This window comes from Cavia porcellus, unplaced genomic scaffold (genome assembly GCF_034190915.1).
Source record: "Cavia porcellus strain 051 isolate PalLab524CR breed Dunkin Hartley unplaced genomic scaffold, mCavPor4.1 scaffold_13, whole genome shotgun sequence".
Taxonomy (NCBI): domain Eukaryota; kingdom Metazoa; phylum Chordata; class Mammalia; order Rodentia; family Caviidae; genus Cavia; species Cavia porcellus.
The window spans coordinates 16,989,144-17,010,601 of record NW_026947496.1 but is presented as its reverse complement, the minus strand read 5'-3'; the positions used below and the strand labels follow the sequence as shown (position 1 = coordinate 17,010,601).

General features: G+C 44.8%; 1 protein-coding gene across 1 annotated transcript; it reads right to left on the bottom strand.

Moving 5' to 3' along the window:
* Positions 1-3,995: 3,995 nt before the first annotated feature.
* Edn1 (endothelin 1) lies at positions 3,996-10,453 on the bottom strand. Its single transcript, XM_003468843.5, has 5 exons — positions 10,135-10,453; positions 8,418-8,586; positions 6,942-7,100; positions 6,641-6,754; positions 3,996-5,246 (listed from the first exon to the last, which is right to left on the bottom strand). The coding sequence occupies exons 1-5, from the start codon at positions 10,214-10,216 to the stop codon at positions 5,144-5,146; spliced, it is 627 nt and encodes a 208-aa protein (XP_003468891.2). The 5' UTR covers positions 10,217-10,453; the 3' UTR covers positions 3,996-5,143.
* Between the last annotated feature and the right edge of the window lie 11,005 nt (positions 10,454-21,458).

Sequence of the window (21,458 nt, the reverse complement as noted above, 5' to 3'; positions counted from 1 at the left end):
TAACCTACATTTCTCCAAGCTGAGATACCAATGCTAGCCCCTCTATTCTGTAGAAATTTAAGAAAAAAGTGATAGCACCCCCACATTCCTATTTTGTTATTTGCCTAGTATAAGCACCCTGGACTTACACTCCCACTTGGGTTCTGTCTATCTCAGGGACTGCACGGAGAACAAGACAATACTGGACACATAATTTATAGTATTATTTTACAATAATCACTCAAAAAGTTAGATACAAGAAGTGCAGGAAATCTTACCACACACTAAAGACCTCAAAGAATCCAACTAAGGGCCTGAATCCCACAGCAATATCATGCATAAATGCAGTTGAAGATCTATGACCGAGTCTCATGCACGTCTGTTTCACAGATCTGTGCTGAGAAGGCCCATAAGTTAGCAGTGAAAGCCAGGAAGTCCGTGCCAGTGGGATAAAGGATCTGTGCTAGCAGGCTGAGGGTTCTGCTCTGGGGCTGAGAAGTGATGCTCAAAATAAGAACCAGGGCTCCCCTGAAAAGCAGCACAGTCATTCTCAGTGACACAGTCCCGAGCTCCACTGATGATGAGAACGGCCAAGTTTATATCAGGAAACCAGCGTGATAAACTTCTCCTGGAGATTGAACAGCACACATCTTCTCCTCTGGAGCCAGGAAGCGATGCCCAGAGTAAAAACCAGAGCCCCTCCCCTAAAGTGAAGCACAGCCGTTCTCAGTGACAACAAGGTCCTGAGCTCCTCTGATGAGAACAGCCAAGTTCATGTCAGGAAAGAAGCTCAACAGACTCCTCCAAGGAGAACCAATGGCAGCAGAAGAACCAACACCACCCCTTCTTCCTCTCCAGTTCTGCTTTTTATGCTGGTAACAATCCTCAGGTTGGCCCTCCACACCCAGCACCACGCTGATTCAGTTCAGCTGGTGTTACAAGGTGACCACAAGAGACCGAGCTGCCACAGTCTCCTTGGCTGTCAAATGGGTAAGCCATGTGGCCCCAGCTTCCTGAAAAAATCTGATGGAATGACATGAGAAGCAATGTAAGAACAGTAAAGAAAGGCAAGTTCTCTGCAAAGATGAGGGATTATCACGAAATCTCTAAGGTCATTGTCTAGACAGACGATCCCAGGAACTATACGTGCAAGGTTGAGAGAAAACTAAGGCAGAATGGATTCCACCAAGACCAGGAGACAGATAGCAACATGTTCCACTCTTTTGAGAATGTGGAATTTAAAATATGTATTTTCAGGGCCTTCAACACAGAAATTTTAAAAAGCATTGCTTTCTATTACAGAGAAGGACAACTAATCAAGAGATTTTCACCCATGTGAGATAGATGATTTGGTAACTAAATCTAAAAACGTTAATGATCAAAAGTTCCTGGTTATATTCTTTAGCGCATAGAAATCCATTTAATGATGTGATCAGTTATGTAGGCCTCCTTAAGCCCCTTTTCTCCTCTCTGATGTTTCTTTTTTGGCTGTGCTGGGGATTTAACCCAAGACCTTGTACCTGCAGTAACCATTGAGCTACTCAGCCCTGGTTCTCCTTACTCGCCTCACAATGAGCCACCAACCCTTATCAGGGAGGGAGCAAAGGTTTCCTAGACTGATTCTGCTTTAGCCACCCAGGACCTCTGATTAAGGTTTGCCTGGGCATCTGTTTCCACTGAATTCCAAGTAACCCAGCCAGCTCTGTGGATGGAGCTCAAGAGTTCAGGTTCAGTCAGGTGTCAAGGTGCATGCCTGAAATTGCAACTACTTAGGAGGCTGAGGCAGAAGGATCGCATGTTGGAGGCCAGCCTTGACAACTTAGGAAAACTTTGTCAAAATAAAAATAAATAAGGCTGGAAATATAACTCACTGCCAAGGCCCTGAGGTCAATCTCCTATAGCACAAAAGGAGAAAGAGGAGAAAGAACAGAGAGGTGGATGAGGGAGGCAGGCTCCACAGATGTAACAGCTCCATGTATAATCTTAGGTCAGACACCTCCCTCTGGGCCTTGGCTTTTCCACTTGGAAAGACAGACAAGCGCTCTTTCTCAGTGTAAGCTAGGATCTCGCCAGGGAGCCCTTGCTGAGTATGAGTCCCCAAGTACAGGTGCTTACAGCCAATGGTTTGCATCAAAAAGAAGCCAACCCCTAGGGAAAAGTGCACCAGTCATTAGTGAACCCACACACACACCAGATCACACCCCAGTCTAGGGTCCTGAGATCAAAGCTCTGCTGAGTCTTTAATGTGAAGAGAGAAATCTGTGCCAAGCAGGCTTCCCAAAGCTGTGCTTTTAGTACCAGAAAAAACAGTAGGAAGAGTGCCAGACTCTCCAATCAGTTCACCCCTCAACCTTGTGTGGCCCTCCAATATTGCTGAAGCTTCCCTCTACATGTCTAAAAACATATGAGCTCTCTATGAACCTCCCAATTTATTGCTAATCTTCAAGTCTTACTGTGAGTTGCTTGATTCCTTTCATCTTGCTTGTTAGCTACTGAAGCAAGAAGCACAAGCAAAGAAAACTTAAGAGTATAACTGATTTTTTTTTAAAGCCAGGTATGGTCCCACACACCTGTAATCCCAGCACTCTGGGAGGCTGAGACAGGAGGATTACAAGTTTGAGCTCACACTGGTCTTTATCAATTTAGCTAGAGATTGTGTCAAAATAAGAAATGAAAAGCAACTGGGGATGTGGCTCAGTCTGAGATTCAGGCCCCTGTACCCCCAAAAACAGAACAAGTTACCAAAGAAACAAACCATCCCCTTTACTTGGTCTGTGGCTCTTTGAGCTATTTTACACACTGGCATTTCCCACTCCTGTCTTGCTCCTAAATGTATCAGACTCACGTTCTCTAACTGCAGATTTCCCTTTCCTGGAATCTCCGTCTTCTTGAAGCTCCTTGTCCCTCACTGATGAGGGACCCCCGAAGGCAAGATGCCAGCAACTGAACAGTTTGCTGAGATCCAACAGTGACCAAGCTCAGGTGAGTGCCTGGTCCAGGCTGGGGAGACTTCCTCACCCCTGCACAGCCACAGGATGAGAAACAGCTTCTAGGAAAAGCGAGCTTCGGGAAAAGCAGTTCCCCAAAGGCATTATTAGACTGCGCTTTAAAAAAATTTTTTAAAGTCGATGAGGGAAAAAAAAAAAAGAAAACAATACTAGTCAAGATGAAAACCGTCCAGGGTATTAGCTCTGCATGCATGAGGACTATTATTAGACATCTTTGTGATGTGTCATTGCTAGGACAACAGTGATCACCATGAACCAATATTTGTTGAGTGCATTCTTTCTGCCACTACTAGAGCAGAGCAGCAGGGAAAATCTCAAAGGCCCATCAAGCTCCTAGGAGCTCCGCTGGTAATGACCATTTGCAATGCCGCTCAGTTGCTAATAGACTGAGGAGGCCAGGCAGGGAGGCTGGTAGCCTAGGGAGGGGACTCAGAAGCAGCACGCTGTCTCTACCTCGACCAGCATGAAGGCAGCCTAGGTTACCTCGGAGAAGCAGAGGTACGCAGTGTTCCTTAATAAACAGTGCAAATAAAATGTGTTACTAGGCGCTTTGACTTGCATTAAGCAGGCAGACTGGTTCCTAACAGCAGCAGTGGTGTGCAATTGTGGGTGATTAGGGAGTTTGGGGGTCTTTTCCCATTTCTTCCTTCAGCCCATTAATACAGAGAAAGCATCTCTCACCGCCCCATCATCTCAGGATGTGGGATCCTGCCTAGGATGTGTGCAGCCAAGTAAATGGCGAGGTCTCTGGAGGGTATTTCACGGGAAGAGAAGCAGAAGGCTGCCATTCAAAGGAAGAGAGGGAGACAGAGCTGGTTTTGTTTAGTTTTTGCTGCGTTTACCTTAATGGCAAATAAAAACAACTTCTCAGACACAGTCAAGAGCCAAGTTCTCTTTTGTTTATTAGCCTATTTTTCCTCTAACCATCACCTTTCTAAGAAACTACCTTGAACCAATTCTTACCCCTTTGGCCCACTTTTGGGAATTTCAGAAATGACTCAAAATCAGTAGAGTAAGGAAAAAAATATTTATTTTCTAAAATCATTACCTTGACAGGCAAAACAAAGCATGTTCTTGATTTCATTCAGAAATATATATATATATATATATGTTTTTAAAAATACATAGACCAATATGGCCTGCCCAGACATATATTCAACATGGTAAATATAAAGAATAAATTGTTTGAATATAAATATCTCTAAAAAAATAAGTACATCAAAATTCAGTCCAACCTCTTCCATTAGCTGGTTACATAAAGAAAAATAATTTTACTGCTTTAAAGCATAATCAATACTTACTTTTCCATATCTTTCATAAATGCCCCTATACCATTATATTTCCAAAAAAATCAAGGTAAGAGAAGCTCCTGATTGTATGATCTTTTTTCTTATGGATCAGAGCTACTAGATTAGCATGAAAATATTTTCACTACTACTGGACATATGGGACAGACTTCTGCGCGGCTAACATGGGGTCCAAGGGGGTTGGTGGCAGAAGGAAAAAGATAATAATTAAAGCAATAATTAAAGGTGGGAAATCCTCCAACCACAGTGCAATAATGCTGAGGTAGACTCATACTCATGAATCACATCCTGATTTACAGTAGTAACAGTTTCTTTCCATTTTGCATTTTACGACTTAAAAAAACCCAAGTCTTTTTTTGTTTTTTATTTTACTCGAGTGTTTGTCTTTCGAGTGTGTTTTCAATTTATGCATTCCTTAGGAAATGTTTGCATGAACTTTGGAGTTTCTCCCTGAAATGTGCCAGGCGCCTGAGTCAGACGCAGCAAACACTCCCTTCAGAAACTCCGCCCTCCTGTGGAATCTCCTTCCTCCTTCTGGAGGATGCCACCCTAATTCGAATGGCATTGTGTGTCCTGCTTTCAGAGAGATCCATTGTCGATCCGAAAGGCAAGAAGAGACAAAAGCAGTTACCACCAATGGAAGCAAAGGAAGACAGGCTGAGGGATGCCTTCACCTCTCTGGGGATGCTTACAAGAGGGACTCTGATCCGTTACCACTCTGGAACAAGATGCAGTAGAAGCAGGGAGGGTTCTCTTGCTCTGATCCCAGCCAGCTTGGAAAGCATGCATGGTTGGCCACAGGGCTCTTTCTCTGAAGGTGATGGCTTCAGGTAGGCCCAGAAACTATGATCAATGTGTTCGGTTGTGGGTCACTTTCCGATCTTTGCAGAGCATGGCTTTCAACTTTGCAAAGGGTGAAGACGGTTTGATCCTGTTGCTGATGGCCTCCACCCTATTAAAACAAGAAAGGGGAAAACAAATGCAAGTCACTCCTGGACTACAGAAACATCTAAATTAGAATCTGGCCCAAACAAATCTAAATCTGGATCCTGAACTTTCACCACCAACCACAGCAGCAGCATGCTACCCTTTGATAAAACCTCCAGTGGTGTGAATCTCCACTGTGAAGTGAAGCTCACCATGAATGCTTACAATGGGGGAGGCAGTCCTATGGTCATGTCTAAGGGGAACTGGGCATTAAATCCAATTTTAAAATAAACCAGACATGCGCTAGTGTCTTCTATACCCATATCTCCAGAGTCTCTGAACTATGCAGAAACCCAGCTCAGGTTCCCAGTAATCCTGGACACCTTCTATGTCACATAAAAACTGTTGGTAACATACAGAAAGAGAGGAAAACAAAAAGCATACAGGCAGGCCCAAAACAAATCCTTGTAGCAATTTTTAAAAATTGTGGGCCTAAGGTTTTCTCTCATTTTTATTTTTACTCTTTTTTTTTTTTGCAGTGATTTTATAGCTGATATAATACAAACTAACAGAAACAATAGTAACTCCCAAGTCAGTTTAGCAAGCATGACCCAGTGAGAATCAGTGCTGGCCCAGGATGCCGAACCTAGAATCTGTGGTGGCAGGGGTCACCAAGGCTGACCACAGTGAGCTGCAAAAGCTCATGAGACCCTCATGATTGCCATGCCTCAGCTTGGACACTTCCATCACAGAACCTCTGAATTTCTCAGGAAATGTCCCATAGATCATGACAGGAGGGGGCAGAAGAGAGGATAGATCAGAACGAAGGTTTCCTCCCTCAAACTTGTGAGTGCCAAAAAGCTTAGGATTGGGAAAGATCACCCCTGTAAAACTGCTCACAGTAACCCTAGGAGACCTTTCTGAAATGACATGGATTCTCCACGAGCGCATTTCTCTACTTAAAAAATAATAAGAAACTCAGAAAACAGCATGTTCTGAGTCTCCCCAACCCTACCTAATGACTTGTTTTGCCCTGTGGCCATTTGAATAACTGCTACTTTTGCAAAACTTGGTTATGCATGACTTGGATTTTTTGTTAAATGTCCTCTCCCTGAATTTTTTAGTTTCTCAAACAAAATTAAATTCACTCGAAGGGAAAAACTAGACATAACTGAATAAAAGAACTGCCTCTGGATGTATTTGGTTTGGAAAACGTGCCTGAAACATGAATGGCGTGTGCTAAAGTACAGTAGGAGTCTACATCCCAGGCCTTTGTGAGAATGCCTGTGGGGTTCCTTTGCTCTTTGCAGTCTATGGACCATGCAGCTCCCCCTGCCATGTTATGCTAAGCCTTTTCCCCACCCAGGTGGGGAGGACTAGAGGTGTGGCCAGGCCTTGGCCATTCTTCGGACATCTTACCTTCTTATTTTCTTTCCGTTCCCCAGCTGCTGGGAGATGCACTTCTTTCCTAGCTTGGAACAGTCTTTTCCTTTCTTGTGGTTATCCCAGCCTTTCTGCATGGTGTCCTGGGAGCTGTTAAAACACACAGGAAAAAAATCATGTCAGCAGCAGAATCTTTAGATTCACCTTGACACTAACATCCCTGCTAGGATCTCCAGAACCAGAAAAGCAGCCTTGCACTAGGAAGGGCGTCCGGAGGCCACACAGCTGACTGGGATGCAAAGGTACTATTTTGAATCATTGCTGTTGTTCTACTCACCTGAGTTCTTTTCCTGTTTGGCAAAAATTCCAGCACTTCTTGTCTTTTTGGTTAGCACATTGGCATCTGTTCCTATGCTCTGTGGCCTTTGTAGGAAATAATTCCTTCAAGGATCGCTTGGACCTGAAAGGGCCTCCAAGTCCATAAGGAGCAATATGCCTGTTATTGAAAGAGAGGAACAAAAGACATTAGCTAATTAATAATCTTCCAAGTGACACATTCTCTAGAGCCAGCTCATTCCATCGGCCACACAATGAGCTAAGCACACAGCTCTGGGGCAGCCACTTAAAGTGTGGCAACACCAGGAACATGCAGGTGTCCGACCAAGAGAAAACTCGTATTTTGATTGAAGGAAATTCTGGACCAACTCTTTGACAAAGTTCAATTTCTTATCAGCACAAGCAGCATTGATTTGTGTCCAGATCTCTGCCTTGGACATCTCTGCCTTGGTGTCTGTTTTATATTTTCTTCCTTTCCTAATATTCTATCTGGTTAGCAGTTATTTGGGACTGGGGAGTGGCCAGGGGCACGGAAGCTGATGCAAAATCGAGACTTATAAGACCTGTATTCGATCTCAATCATAGATGATGAAGCTACAGGGGACCCCTTCGGGGGAGACTGGTGTTTACAGAGTTCTCCTGCAGTAAGATGACATCCTGTCATTGAGGAAGGACATATTGCCAGAATCTCTCCAATAATTTGCAATATGTCCATTTTGATTCTTACCTGGGGAAAAAAGGCCACTTTTTGGGCATACTATCTTATTAGGTATTAGGCTTAGGGTGATTTGATTCCATCTGATTGGGTTTCTGTCCTCCCTCGCCACAATGGACACTGTAGCCATGACAGATAGACTGTTCTTTGTGACCGCTTCTGAGGGATGATCTAGCGTGGGGTCACAAAGAGGAAACACTGCTTTTCTTTACTCTGTGAGTGGAAGTGTAGCTGCTGAGCTCTATTTCTGTTTCTGTCATTAAATAGGTTTTTCTACAGAGAAAAAAGGAGCTCCCAGGCCCCATGCAAGTTCTGCGTGGAGCTCACTGCTGCCGAAGGGACTTTCCCAGTTTGGATCAGAGCTTTTCTATAAATAAAATGAAGGGACTGAATGATGATGACTCTTTCTAACCCCTTTAAGGCTCACTCTCCATGCTCCTAGGAGAAGCAGGGGCAGAAATGCACACAGGACCTCACCGGCTGATTCTGTAACCCACGCCCGACCCTCCCATAGGAGCATGTGCTGTGTCTCCTCACTCAGGGACTGAGTGCGGCAACTTCCACCCATCCCATCCCATAATGAGCAGCCTGAGCCCTGGGGTCTCCCTGCTCCACTTCTGAAAGCTGAAACATTGTTGCCACTAAATACGCCTTCCTGTTGTTAGGAATGCTACCTTCAGAACCCAAGCCAAGAATTCCCCCGAAACCTAGGGAAGCCAGAGCCCAGGAATGCTAGAGCTATGATGCCCTCTAGGGACTTACCCGGGAGTGTTGACCCAGATGATGTCCAAGTGGCAGAAGTAGACGCACTCCTTGTCCATCAGGGAGGAGCAGGAGCAGCGCTTGGACCTGCGCAGCAGCCCGGGGGCGTGAGGAGGGGTCTTCTCCCCTCCACTGTTTGCTGTCAGGCTGAGCTCCGCTCCAGAGACCACTGCAGGGAGAGAAACAGAGCTTCGATGAGTGGGGGTGTCGCTCCAGACGCCAGACAGGCTGCCAGACACGCTAGGTCGCAGTATTTACGCCAGATCTAGCAGAGCAGATAAAAGCAGACCAAGCCTTCAGCTGCCCTTAGCAAGAAACACAGAGGGAACGGCTCTTTAATTTTTTTTCCCCTCCTTCACATGACTTCACCTTTACCCAGCTGGTTTATCCACCTGCAGGGAGACCTTAACACTCACTTGGAGACTGACCAGCCCTACTGGCACAGCCCACTGCTGACTTGGAACGTAGTAGGACCACGCTGACCATGGTGGATTAACATTGGATGAAGACTAAAGATAGATAAATCGCACTGCCTTTGCCTCGGGGTAGAACTACCTCCCTTTCAGGGCTGAGCTTTCATTCCGGGGTACCCCACCACCACCTCACACCTCATGGGGAGCATGGAGTGGCTGGTGGATGAAAGATCCCCTCTTAAAATGAAGCAGAAGGCGCTGGGGAATGATCCTCATTCCGGGTGGGAAAATCCCCAGACACCACTGATCCACAGGGAAGCTGAGAAGCAGCTCCGGCCACACCTGAAGGCTCTGTGGATCTGGAATGCGGAATCCTGGAGCAGTGTGGCTTGCGTGGGGGACCCCGCCTCTCTCCTCCCCAGTGCAAGTGCTGCCTCAGGCCGCTGACAGCCTAGCTGCCACGCTGCTTATCTGGCCAGATTTGCACATTTCAGATGATGAGACACGTTCCAAGATTTCCATCCCCTTGACAGCCTGTCTCTTGCGCCAAGGTCATGAAAAGACAAAAGAAAGGAGCACTGCCCCCCTTAAAAAGGGACCCACACAGCAAATACACAGGCACTGTGTAAATCCCGAGGCAGCCAGAATCCTCCCAGCCCACATCCCCAGCCAGGACAGGTGAACACAGCTGAAAACAGCGCTCACGCTGTTTTAGGTGCCAAAAACCTGCCAAAAGAAGCCTAAAGTCAATAATGACAAATTTTAAAAGAAAACATCTGCTTCACCCTGAAACCGCCAGGGGGTTGGGGAGAGGCTACTCAGCGCGCTCCTGTTCTTCAGGTGATTTCACTGTTCACGCATGCCTCAGACAGCTTGAATAAAATTCCTTGGCTTCCAGCTGGCATGTGTAACTATTCTGCCCCCTTCACGCACTATTAAAACAGTGTTTGAATAGGACAGAAGATCCCAAACGTAACCGTGTACCTGTACGAACGCGCGCACTGCAAACACGCGTTGGGCTAAACTGCAAGTGCCCTGCGCCCTTCTTGAGTTGTTTTTTTGAGAAACCCAGGAAGTAAATTCTGCAAGGATAATAACGTGCATTTTCTTAAAGCTGCGTTACATTTCACTGCGGTCAGTAGTTTCGTTTGTTCCCTAGAGCCCTGAAGTAGCTGTGAGCAAAACCTGCCAAACGCTGGCTACCTGAACAGCAAGGGCGAAAACAGAAGCCAGCCGGAAAGTGCAATCAGGTGAATCAGACTACACCGAGGTTCCAAAGTTTACAAGGCAGCGAGCGTGCTTACCTGTTTCTGCAGCTCCGTGGAGAGTCACCAACAGCAGGGGGAAAATCACAGGGAAATAATCCATTCTGGAGGAAAAAATCATTTTTGTCTAAATTCCCCTTGCAAATTGAATTCAAAGGAAAAACGAAGAAAACAGCTTCAGTTTCCTCAATGCACTTCAGAATATTCGGAGTTTAAAGTGATCCCGTAGCCTAGGACGCTTTCCGGGGGAGCAAAAGCGACTCCCCAGGCCGGCTCGGAGGTAGAGGCGAGCGGGCTGCGGCGCACAGGGCGGAGGAGACAGCGCGGACCGGACCGCTCGCCAGGCGCAGGCACAAGCGCTCTGACTTGGCCAGCTCTCCGCCGGGCTTTTTATATTGAAACCCGTATCGAGTGGGGGTAAACAGCTCCGACTTTATTCCAGCCCTAGACAATGTTATTGTGTTATTAGTCACCAACAGGCAACGTGCGGCTGGAGATAAGGCCCTGCTCTAAAGGAAATCGCTGCGAACTTCAGAGGCAGACGCCCGCCGTCTGACAATTTGGGGGCAGGGCTAAGAAAAAAGAAAATACCCATTAGAGACTTTGGTAAACCTGCCCGTGCAGGGCTGGAGTCAGCTTCCCCTTTTGCAAGCTGCCAGCCAGAGTTCAAGAATCAGAAAAGGGACTCCACACAAAAAAAGTCATGCCATTGGTATGGGAAGTATGAGTTACAGTTTAAATAGACGGCATTGTGTGTGTGAGGGGGGGTCATTGTTAGCTTTATTTTCCTTTTATGTCTACCTACTTAGTCTCCATCCAACAAGGGCAGGGGACGCACTGGCACTTCGCTGCCCCCTGCCCAGGGTCGAATTATTTAGACAGACCACAGGGCTTTCTCTGCCTGCAAGCCCCCTCCGCCGTCTTTTTTTTTTTTTTTTTTTTTTTTTTTTTTTTTTTTTTTTTTTTTTTTGGTGGGGGGAGTAACTGAAGGTTTCTCTTCTACAGTAAGAAAGGTCAGAAAGATTGGCAAGAAGGAAAGATTGTTTTTTAAAAAACATTAGTGCTCTGTCAGGCACATGCCCCATTTGGGAGGGGGGCCCCATGTCACTATTTAGAAGCCCCCAGGAAAAAACAATTTTTCTGTGCCCGCTCATCTGGCAATTGCACCATGGCCAATATTATCGATTTTTTAAAATAGCATTTTAAAAATTGTTATTAGTCCCTGTCTGCTGTACCCGTTTCCATGCTTTGTACCCATGTTGGTCCAGGTACCCAGCTCATCTTAATCCCTTGTCTCCCATCCTTCCCCTCCACCCCCTTCCTCTCTCTCGTCTCTGGACCCTTTCCCGTGTCAGGAAGATCTGCCTCCCTGTTGCCTATTATCTATCTTTTATTTGGCTCTTTATGTTTACTGTGAGTTTGTCCCCTGAGAGAAACCATGCTGGAGTTAAGCTCCTGTGTCTGATTTATTTCCTTGACCACAATTTTAAGAAGTGTCAGGGAAGAACAGCAGAGGGAGATAGAGAGCTACTGGGGGGCTGGTGTTTCATTAGGACCAAAACTATAAATAAATAAAAGCCTCCGCCTCTACAGGACAGGAAACAATGAGTGGCCAAAGCTGAAGAAGGACAGGGAATGGCACTCAGACGGAGAGGGGACCCCGAGAACACCCGTTTCCTGCGACATACGGGTAGCTCTCCTGAAGCCCCTTCCTCATTTAGAGCAAAAGGCGCTCCTGGGAAGGAGGATAGGCCTGAGTCCCATGTAGTTATGATCAGATAACAACCCACACTTCATAACGTGGTGGCAGTTTCAAAACATGCTCCTGGCTGTTTAACCTTCAGGTGCCCCCTGGACTGGACGTGACCACAGGCCACTAACACACAGGTGCTGACATGGCCTTGTGAATCGTGCAAAGCTCCATTTTCCTTGGAGGGAAATGGAAATGTCCAGGATGTCCAAGCTGCACGGGAGTCTGCCAGAGAGCCCCCACAGGCCTCCACAGTGGATTCACAGTCTCTTCCCTGCACAGGGGAAAGATGAGTCTCTGACTAGGACCTAGGGGATAAACTCATCTGTTTCCTCCTTAACCTCAGTTCCCCCACTGGGCACAGGGTGAGGTGGGGGAGCAGTTCTAATACTGACCCATTCCTTGACAACACATGAGGATTCCGTGAAATCACTTTTTCATCTCCAAAATCCAGCAGAGATTGTTATAGCATCATTGAAACTATAGATTTGGGGACACTTGGTCCCCTGAGCCTCCCTGGAAGTGGCATCTGGGGACCCACAGGTGGTGCAGGACATCTGTTTCCTGAGAGGCACTGCAGGGAGATGCAGGTGAGGCTGCCATCCCTCCCACACCCCAGATGCCTCCTTCCACCCACCAGGCCTCTGCGGGATGGGGTAGTGGGCTTTCCCTCACCTCAACCCAGCCCCGGAAGACCAGGGTTCCCCCTTGAACAGGTCTGCTTTTCCCTGAAACCAGCTGAGATGGGAAAGTTGAGGTCACATTCCCAAAACCCAAGCTGCCCCTAAGCCAGCAGCAGAAAGATGTCTGGGAAAGGTAACTTGGTGGCCCCTCCTCTTCTTTTTTAGCCTTCAGGCAAATTCCCCCAGACACTGGAAACACTCAGGACCAATTTGTCCCCAGCCCCTTCCAGGAAACTGCCTCTGGCCTGTAACCTGGGTGTCCAACCCCAACTACCATCCACCTCAGGGGAGCAGCTCCCACATAACCTAACCGTGCTGGTACTTTCCTGCCCCCCCCCTGTTCTCCTGTGTCACCCTGCTATTGTATTCAAATTAGAAATACAAAATCTGGGCAGCAACCCACTTCGATCCCAGCCCTCTAGAGCTTCTGGAAAATAAATAAAAAAGCAGGATTTTAGACCTGAGAATATCTTTCCAAATATAATCTTGCCCCATTTTTTTGAATCCTGTGTCTGCAAGGTGCTCATGCAGTGTAACTATATTTTCAGGCCCCTTTAAGTGTGTGCATGTGTGTCTTGGAGGAAGGGGTGGGTTCTGCCTTTCCCTCCGTCCCTGCCTCTCTGTCTGCCACAGCAGCACCGTCTGCAGGTGGAAGGAAGGGGTACCCTCGGTGGAGCCCAGAGAAGGCTGCTGTAGCACTTCTAGCAAGCTGCTCAGCAAGATATTTTCACAAGAATCAGGGAGAGGGGAGGGAAGAGAGCCCCAACAAACCAGTTTTGCAAGCTAGAAGCTCCCATCTCACCTCCAGTTATGGCATTATTAGAAAGGAAGGTAGGAGAGGAAGTTCTAAAGCTGGGTTAAGGCATAAACATGGAGGTATTATAAATATGGAGGCACAACTCTGCGCCCCGCTCAAAGAAGAACAGGGAAAAGGCTCCTGGGAGTCCTGCACCCCAGACCCAAGAGACCAGAGGAAGAGAAAAGGTAACAAGATGTTTTTTCTCCCCTGAATAGCAGCTCACAGTTGTAGCTCCTGCCTTTCATGTTACAATCCAGCGATGGAAACTATTTGTAAAGCTATATTCTTTTATGTATTCTTTCTGTATCTCTGCCTCTGTATTAATAGATGTCTATAAATAAAACACCGTGAGTCCCAAACAGAGAGACTACACAGTAACAAAGTGTGCTGTTATTAGCACCCTTCAGCGCAGCTCTTTCTCAAGGTTTGCGTAATAAAATTTGCAACTTTGTCAAGCCCATAAATTTGGTGTGAGATGTTGCATTTTGCTCCCGGAAGAGAATAGCCACAATGCTGCTTGACAAAGGGACAAAGAATGGGAAGCAGCTTTACCATTTGCAAGCTGGCCACACCACTAGGCCTGGTTCAGTCATCTCCTGGTGACTGCCCTGCCGTTCCCTTTGTGTAGCGCTCTTGTGAAAAGTCGTGTCTTCCGTTCATTATGTCTATGACACACCACACACCTCCAGGAGCCCTGGACAAACACAGGCTTCTCTTCACAGCCTCCATAATCACGGCTGACTTAGCACAGGAAATATGACAGCAACCAGGAGAGATTCATCTTGCCCACTTTCAAAACATAAAGTACGCAACTCCATTTCCTAGACACTCATCTGCAGCACATAATGGACAGCAAGTATTTCATTTAAACATTATATCCGGTCCGCTAACCTAGCTTTTCCCAAAGCTCAGTCATTCATAAAACTTTTTCTGCATTTTTGCCGTATTTGCATGTTGAATATTTCTAATTATTTTCTTTTCAGTAGGCTTGTTTTTTCTGCTTGAATGGTCTTAAGAAAATCTTTTATCACTTCTATACTACACAGTAATATACATGAAATCATATTTTAATATATGCTAAGTCTTTGCTTGCTAGCTATTTATTAAATTATTAGAAATCAGAATGCTCATTCATTCACAATCACCTTCTGTACCACTCCAGCTTGCTTGTCTGACTTACTTGCTTTCACATCCCCTGAAATGTCTGTGCTTGACTGCATTAATAATGAAGCCCTGTTTTGCTCCCCTCTCTGACTCTGCATTCTGGATAAACCCCAATACCCCACATGAAAATCCTCTTAGAGATGTACCTCTGAGAAACAGAATCTAGGGAAATAAAGGGCCTCGTCCCAAAAGCTTTAGCTGACACTTCCCCTGGATTTACTGCATCAGAGATTCCACAACTGTCCTTCCTACCCCATCCCAAATTTAAGCATACTGCCCAAATGTGCTCATGAACGCACGCAAGCTTGGACACGTGTGACTCTATAGATTCCAGTGAGAAAGTGGTAATTTTCCACACGTCTCGGATAACATGATAGTCACTGGCTGCCTCTGCGCCCTGTGTCTTCTCTGTGTAAGTCTGTGTCATTCGTGTTGCTTGACACTAAAGGGACTCTGACTCAGATGACCAAAAGAGCCCACCTGAGGGTGAATAGCCAGGAGCCACTTGATTGATCTGATTTGCAGAATCCTTCTAAACAGGCACTTCTAGGTACCGGAAGGGATGGACAGGGCATTGGACAAGGTTTGTCCCCTCTGAAACGCCTGTGGAGATTTGTTTCCCACTGCCCTGTGGGAGAGCTGGGAAATGGGGCCTTTCAGAGGTGACTGGGTCATGCGGAGGGATTAATGAGTGTTTCAGAGCCAGGCTGCCTCTGGTGTTTCTCTCCGGTGCATGCCCACTTGCTCTTCGGCTTTCAACTATGAGCTGAAGCAGGACAGGGCTTTTACCAGAAAGTCCAACAAATGCTAGAATCGTGTTCTTGGGCATCGCATCTTGCAGATCTGTGAGCCCAAATGAGTCGCTCTCTGTTCTTCATAAATCAACCCAGTCTCTGATACTGTGTTACAGTAATATGAGCTGAAGTCATGACAGTGAATGACCAAATTCCGAAGGGCGGATTTCGTATTAGCATGACAGCAACCTTCATATTCCCTTAAGCAAACTTCATGTGGGAGGCATTCAGTAGGCTGTTTCCAGTTAGGTCTCCTGCAATCCAAGCCTTTTAAAAAATAATGCTATTTCATTACTGATTATGCGTTCTTATGTTTATTTAACATCTCATTGCTGTGGCAAAAAGAAAAGCAAGATTTCTTCAGTCTTTCTCCAACAAAAAGCCTTTCGTGTCCTTCCTAAAATTCAGAGCAAATTTGGACAGTAGCAAGAAATTGGCTGACTCAAAATTCATTCCATATGAGAAATCTAAACTTGTAAAGCTGATTTTGTTCAATATTTCTAATTGCAGGTACACACAAGCTTCCCAAGCAACCACTGGGTATCAAGGGTAATTCTAGCACGTTTGTATGTAACACGGTGAAGGTGAGGTAGCCTTTGTGACCTCCAGGCTGACAGAGGATCAAACACAACCAGCAAAGGAAAAGCATCAAGGAGAGCTGTGTCTTGAAAAATAAAAGGATTTGCGGCAAAGGCCAGAAGATGGGTAAGAAGGGATGAAGAATTTGAAGGGGAAAGGTTAGGTGTTAGCCTGACACTCTCCGTGATGACAAAAAAGATTATGGACATGACGCTGGCAATTACGATCCCCGGTGTCTGTGATGGGTCAGTAGATTGTGGAACGTCCACACGGCATAGCTGTCACACTGATTCTCAAGGCCTGCAGGTGACCACAGGTCACTGAAAGGGAAAAGATGAAACAGTGAGGCACAGTCCCACGAGCAACCCCTTCCCAGCACGGAAACTCCAATGATTTTGACAGTGTATTGTGTGGACGGTGTCACCATTAAGAAGCCTGGATTTATTTATATCAAAAAACATGAATGAGTCAAAATTATTCCCACATTTTGCAAATATCCTTTTGGACCCAGCTATTTACACAGGAAAAGAGTCACTGAGAGTGTTAGAAAAGTCCCCGGGTTCTCCTCTCAGCTCTTCCCATGAGAAGAGCTGGGAAAGTGATTTTATCACAACTACTTGCTGCCTACAGGCACGACACTGACACCTGCTCCTCTAAACTGCAATTTGGTGAAAATAAGTTAGTTGCTTTTTAAATAATCATTGTTTCCAGTTATACATATGCTGGAAAGAAGAAAAGAATATTCCTGGCTGTCATTATAAGAAAAACATTGTGAAAATAGCAGTTACTTATGTAAAGGGGCATTTGGATTCACTTAAAAATGCAAATGTAATTCCACAAACTCCAAAATACATTTAACACTAGAGTTGTGTTTGATTTGGCATTTCTTCTTCTTCTCCTTCTTCTTTGCTTTTTCCATTTGTTCTTTTGATGAAAAAAACACAAACTTTGGGAGGTTGTTACCCACATAATTTTTCTGGAAAGTGACGTTTTTAATTTATTTTCCTGTGAAGTTTAAAGTGCCTACCCACTTAGTGTTAATATTAATTTAATATTTATTGATTACTGGTATTTCCCTCGGTGTAGATTTTTACCAGTGCCATTGGAAGGCACTGAATACATTCCTTTCCTGCATGACTCACAAGAGTAAAGAATACAGAGTAGTAACATTGTGCTTCTAATGAACTTTTTATTGCGGATTTATTTTAGAGTAATGTGAGAAAAAGAAAAACAGGATAAATTGACGAATATAAAGGGTATCTGTGTATGGCTGGATATCAGACCTCTTTGGGACTTAGAGAAAAGCGATACTAGGTTCACTGTAAAAGAAAGAGAAGAAAGAGGTGGAGGGAAGAAAGGAGGAAGGGCAGAGGAGGAAAGGCAGGCCTTCCCAGCCACCCTCCTTTCCCAGAAGGAAGAGAAGCCGGAAAGCCTGGATCAGAGAATGTGGACGCTGACCCTGTGCGTGGAGGCTCACCACCTTGCTACAATGTGGGAAAGACCTTGTGAATCGCAAAGTAACTTATTTGGATGACTTTTTTCAAAACTTGTTTTAAGATTAGTAGTCCGGGAGGGCTAACATTTTCTAGATAAAACTTTGACAGCCTTGTTTCTTTCTGGCTGTTCTCTCTCCCCCAACATCCCTTCTATTTTTGTCCACTATCTGGAAGAAACTATCCATTTGGACTAATGACCAGGTCTCTGCACCAGTGGCCCCAGTCTTCCCAGCTCTTTCCCATACTCCTCCCTCTTTTAAAGAACATTTGCCACTTCGTGATGGCTTGCGCCCCCCCAAGTGGGACAAACAGCACCGGACCCCAGCACACATCAAGATTTCCAATCAGTCCGCACCTCGCTCTTCGGCTGGTTGGCATCTTCCTCTACACACGTAGAACGAGGTGTGGGTTTTTCTCTTGTTCTTAAAGTTTAACCAGAAGACACCAGAATATGCTCATTAACTAACGCTGTTTACTTTCCTTTAATCAAATCCATACTCATTTTTTAACTTAAAGATGTATCATCTTAAAACTCTAGATACAAAATAGGATCAATAACTTCTCTGTGATCTTTTTCAAGAGCTTTTTTCCCTTCTAAAAAACGTGGAATCCCCAAAAAGCCATCTTTGAAGTAAGCACTACGCAATCACTTAGAAGTGGTGGTGGGAGTAACATGTTAGAAAACTAAAACTTAACAAGGGAAAGTCACCGATCTGTATTTATCCAGAGCAGCCCTGTCAATGGGGAAGGTTTAATTGGTAAGGTGTAGAGAGATGTATGAAGGTCTTTTTAAGTCAAGGATCCAGAAAATAAGGAAAGAGCAAATGGTTATCCAGTGCAGAATATTTTTAAAAGATATAAAAAGAAAGGGAAGAACAGTGTTACGTATCATCATCTTAGGAATCAAAAAAACCAAAACCTGAAACACAGTGGACGTTGGGCATAGAAAAGACCACACCATCAGAAAGTAGGTTTGGTCCAGAGGCCGAGCTCGTAGACAGAGCTGCACAGATGCAGGGCAGACGGGCAGGGGAGGAAACGGTCAGCTATGTGCCACTGAGCAAACGAACATGTTCTGAGACACACGCGGTTCTGGGATTTTGTGGTGGTACCAGCGCTGGCTCGCACTGTTCCATGCATGCTCTGTCCAGGACTGATATGTCATTTTTTTGCAAGTCAGGACTGTGGGGTATAAATGATCTTAAGAAAACAACTACCTGAATCGGGGAAGTCCCTATCATTTCTTTTGCCTGAAACTGTTTCTTTATTAAAGACTAAATCTGTTATAGAAATTTTCTGTTGGATGTAGAGATGCCAAACTAATCATATCCACAATAAAGCACTACCATACCCAAAGAGGGTAGAGAATTAAAAAATTAGATTTTTCAATTTGTGACAATGTTTTGAGAAAAATTAATCCAATATTAAATAAAATAGTGTACATAAAAGCTTATTGTAGAGCGTGAAATTATTATTAACAAAAGGACATACTATTAATAAGATCAAGTTATTATAGAATTATAGAAGAAACTTTGCCTCCTGGCCTTATGATTTTATATTACAAAAGTTACACTGACATAGTGGGGCTGGTGCTGCTTATCATCACTGAAAACAGAGTCTTAAAAAACTTTTATTGCCCTGTTTATTCTTGAAAGAGCTAGTTCACCCTAGAAACTAACTTTTATTTTGGTGCAGAACTATTTTTTCAGAACTATTTAAAGCCATCTTTACATCTGCATGTGATTTGATGTCATTATTTGTGCAGGGCTTTTATGAGCGGCTCTAATTAGACTTCGCCATGTAGTTACGCAGATTACTATGCTTTTCTCTCGTGGTTAACGTGTTTGTCACTGTATTGGCGATGGTCATCCTTCTTTATTTCACAGTCATAGCTTTCCATTCCTTTTGAACATTATCCCTTGTAACAGTTTCTGGAGATGTATGCTTAATTTTTACCGTCAGTTTTTAATTCTAACTTCTGAGGGTCTGTGATATCTATCTTCAGCCTAGACTGTCATTCTTTGGCTATTGAAAGAAATAAGAAGTCAAATTTCCTTTAAGATTCTGACTGTTTTCATTTCACTCCAGTGTTTTCCTACTCGTTTAGACATTTTAACATCAGCTTCTAGAAGAAAAAAAATTTTTTTTAAAAGAGTGTGTAAGAGAGCACACAGTTCTTGCCGAGTAAGAACTTGAAAAATGGTTAAGAGGAAATCTGCTCTAGACACTCTGACTTAGCAACAGGAGTCCTAGGCCAGCCCCCGCCCTGCCGTCTACCCGAGCTCTGGTCCCACTGCTCCGTGTTCCAGCCTGTGTCGGGGCTTTCTTACCTCCTCTCCTGACCTATCATGCTTTATTATTCATCCTGACACTCCATCTCCTAGTTCCCAGCTCATCCTGCCTTCACAGTCCCTGTTCCCATCCATCAAACCAGCTACCTAGTCCTCCCTTCTCCGGACAAACCCAAGAATCGATAAATCCCCAGTTCCTTCTGCTTCTCCAGGACATGTGCATCAGCCAGACCTCCCTTCCCTGCCCCCCGATACCAGAATGTTGTGGCGAGAAGAGCGTCAAACTGAAATATAAACAAGGTCTGTGATAAAAACAACACAGTCCCTATTTCCCTAGATCTTCACTGTAGTGGGGCAGCCAGAGGCATAAACAGACAAATAAAAGCTGACAAGCTTTGCAAAGGCTGTGTCAGCAAGTTTTATAACTGTGATGGTTCTGTGATGACTAAATTGGGAGTTTAGTTGCAAACTAAACTCCAGAGAAAGGGAGAAAATAAAAATATGAAACTTCAGGAAGAAATAGAGTAGTCCTTCAAAAATAAGCCAAGTACATTTTATAAAAGACTCAAGTTCACTATTGTGAGAGGACTTTAATTGTAGGTGCTACATTTCCTCTCCTCTTGAAGGAAAAGGAAATATATGATGTATGTGTTATAAAAATGGTGTGTGTGTGAGGTAGCAGACACTGGATGTTAAGACCATCATGGTTCCCCAGGAGCTGCCCCAGAAATGTCCCCAGGATAAGGACAGCAAGAAGATTACAGAAATCTCTGGGGTTGACATTAGCTCAGTAAAAGGAAAGGAAATAACTGTTACCTGTTGCACTGAAAAAAAAAAGAAATCCCTAAGAGTTGGTGTGATTTGCTGAATTTTAACTCAGGGAAGCTACTTAATAAGACGACCTTCACAGTTATGGAATATAATATGAGCGACCAGTGAAGTCGGTAACCCATCCGGGACCACAAAAGAATGAGTAAGTCCAGAATAATCGAGATCTTCCGCCACTCTTCCTAGGCACATTTTAGCTGATTCTCAGAGGGGAGGATAGAAGAGTTATAATTTAAGCCAAGTAATTTTCTAACTCATTAAATGTTCCAGTAAATGATTTCATAGAGAGGAAATTAGACTTACAACCAGAATTAAACTAAAGAGATGATCTGGGTTGTAATTTGTAACCAAATCTCAGGCTCTCACATTCCTTACCCTTCAAACAGTCAGAAGCCCAAACATAAACATAAACATAAAAATCTCAGGCCTGGCTCCACCTGCCGTCTCCATCCCAAGGAGCGGAGGAGTCCTGGGAAGAGCTCAGTGTTCTAGGGCTACACGGAGTCCTATTCCAGGTTCCATTTCCTCATTGGGAAAAGACAGGCGTTGTCCCGACCTGAAGGCGCTGGCTAGAAACACTCCATTGTCTTCCGAGGTCGCCAACCTGCTAGGCAAATCCAGTCCGATCTCTTTTACAGTCTGACTCCTGAGATACTGGAATTTCCCTGGGTTCTAGCCTTGGCCTTCTCCTTTTTTTTCTGAGTAATTTTATTCTTTTCTTTTTGTCTTCAAGCTCTCTATGAACGGCCCCCAGCTGTCAAATCTAATTGTGTAAACTTGGGCAAGCTGCTTATTATCCTTGATTCCATGCCCTCAACTGTAAAATGTGAAAAGTTCTTAATGGACATGAGGTATAGAGAGGCACCGGTTAAGGGTGATGCTCCATACTTGTTAGCTATTGCTTTGATCGTGATCCTCACACTTGTGCAAGGCAGAAAAGGCAAACTGTGTTTCCTCCCCATTTCTTCTCGCCTCCTCA

Coding starts and splice junctions, on each gene's coding strand:
- Edn1 (XM_003468843.5), bottom strand. CDS start 10,216: ATGATTTTTTCCTCCAGAATGGATTATTTCCCTGTGATTTTCCCCCTG. Junction 8,587..10,134: donor CCACGGAGCTGCAGAAACAG/GTAAGCACGCTC, acceptor CTCTCCCTGCAG/TGGTCTCTGGAGCGGAGCTC. Junction 6,755..6,941: donor CAAACAGGAAAAGAACTCAG/GTGAGTAGAACA, acceptor GTGTTTTAACAG/CTCCCAGGACACCATGCAGA.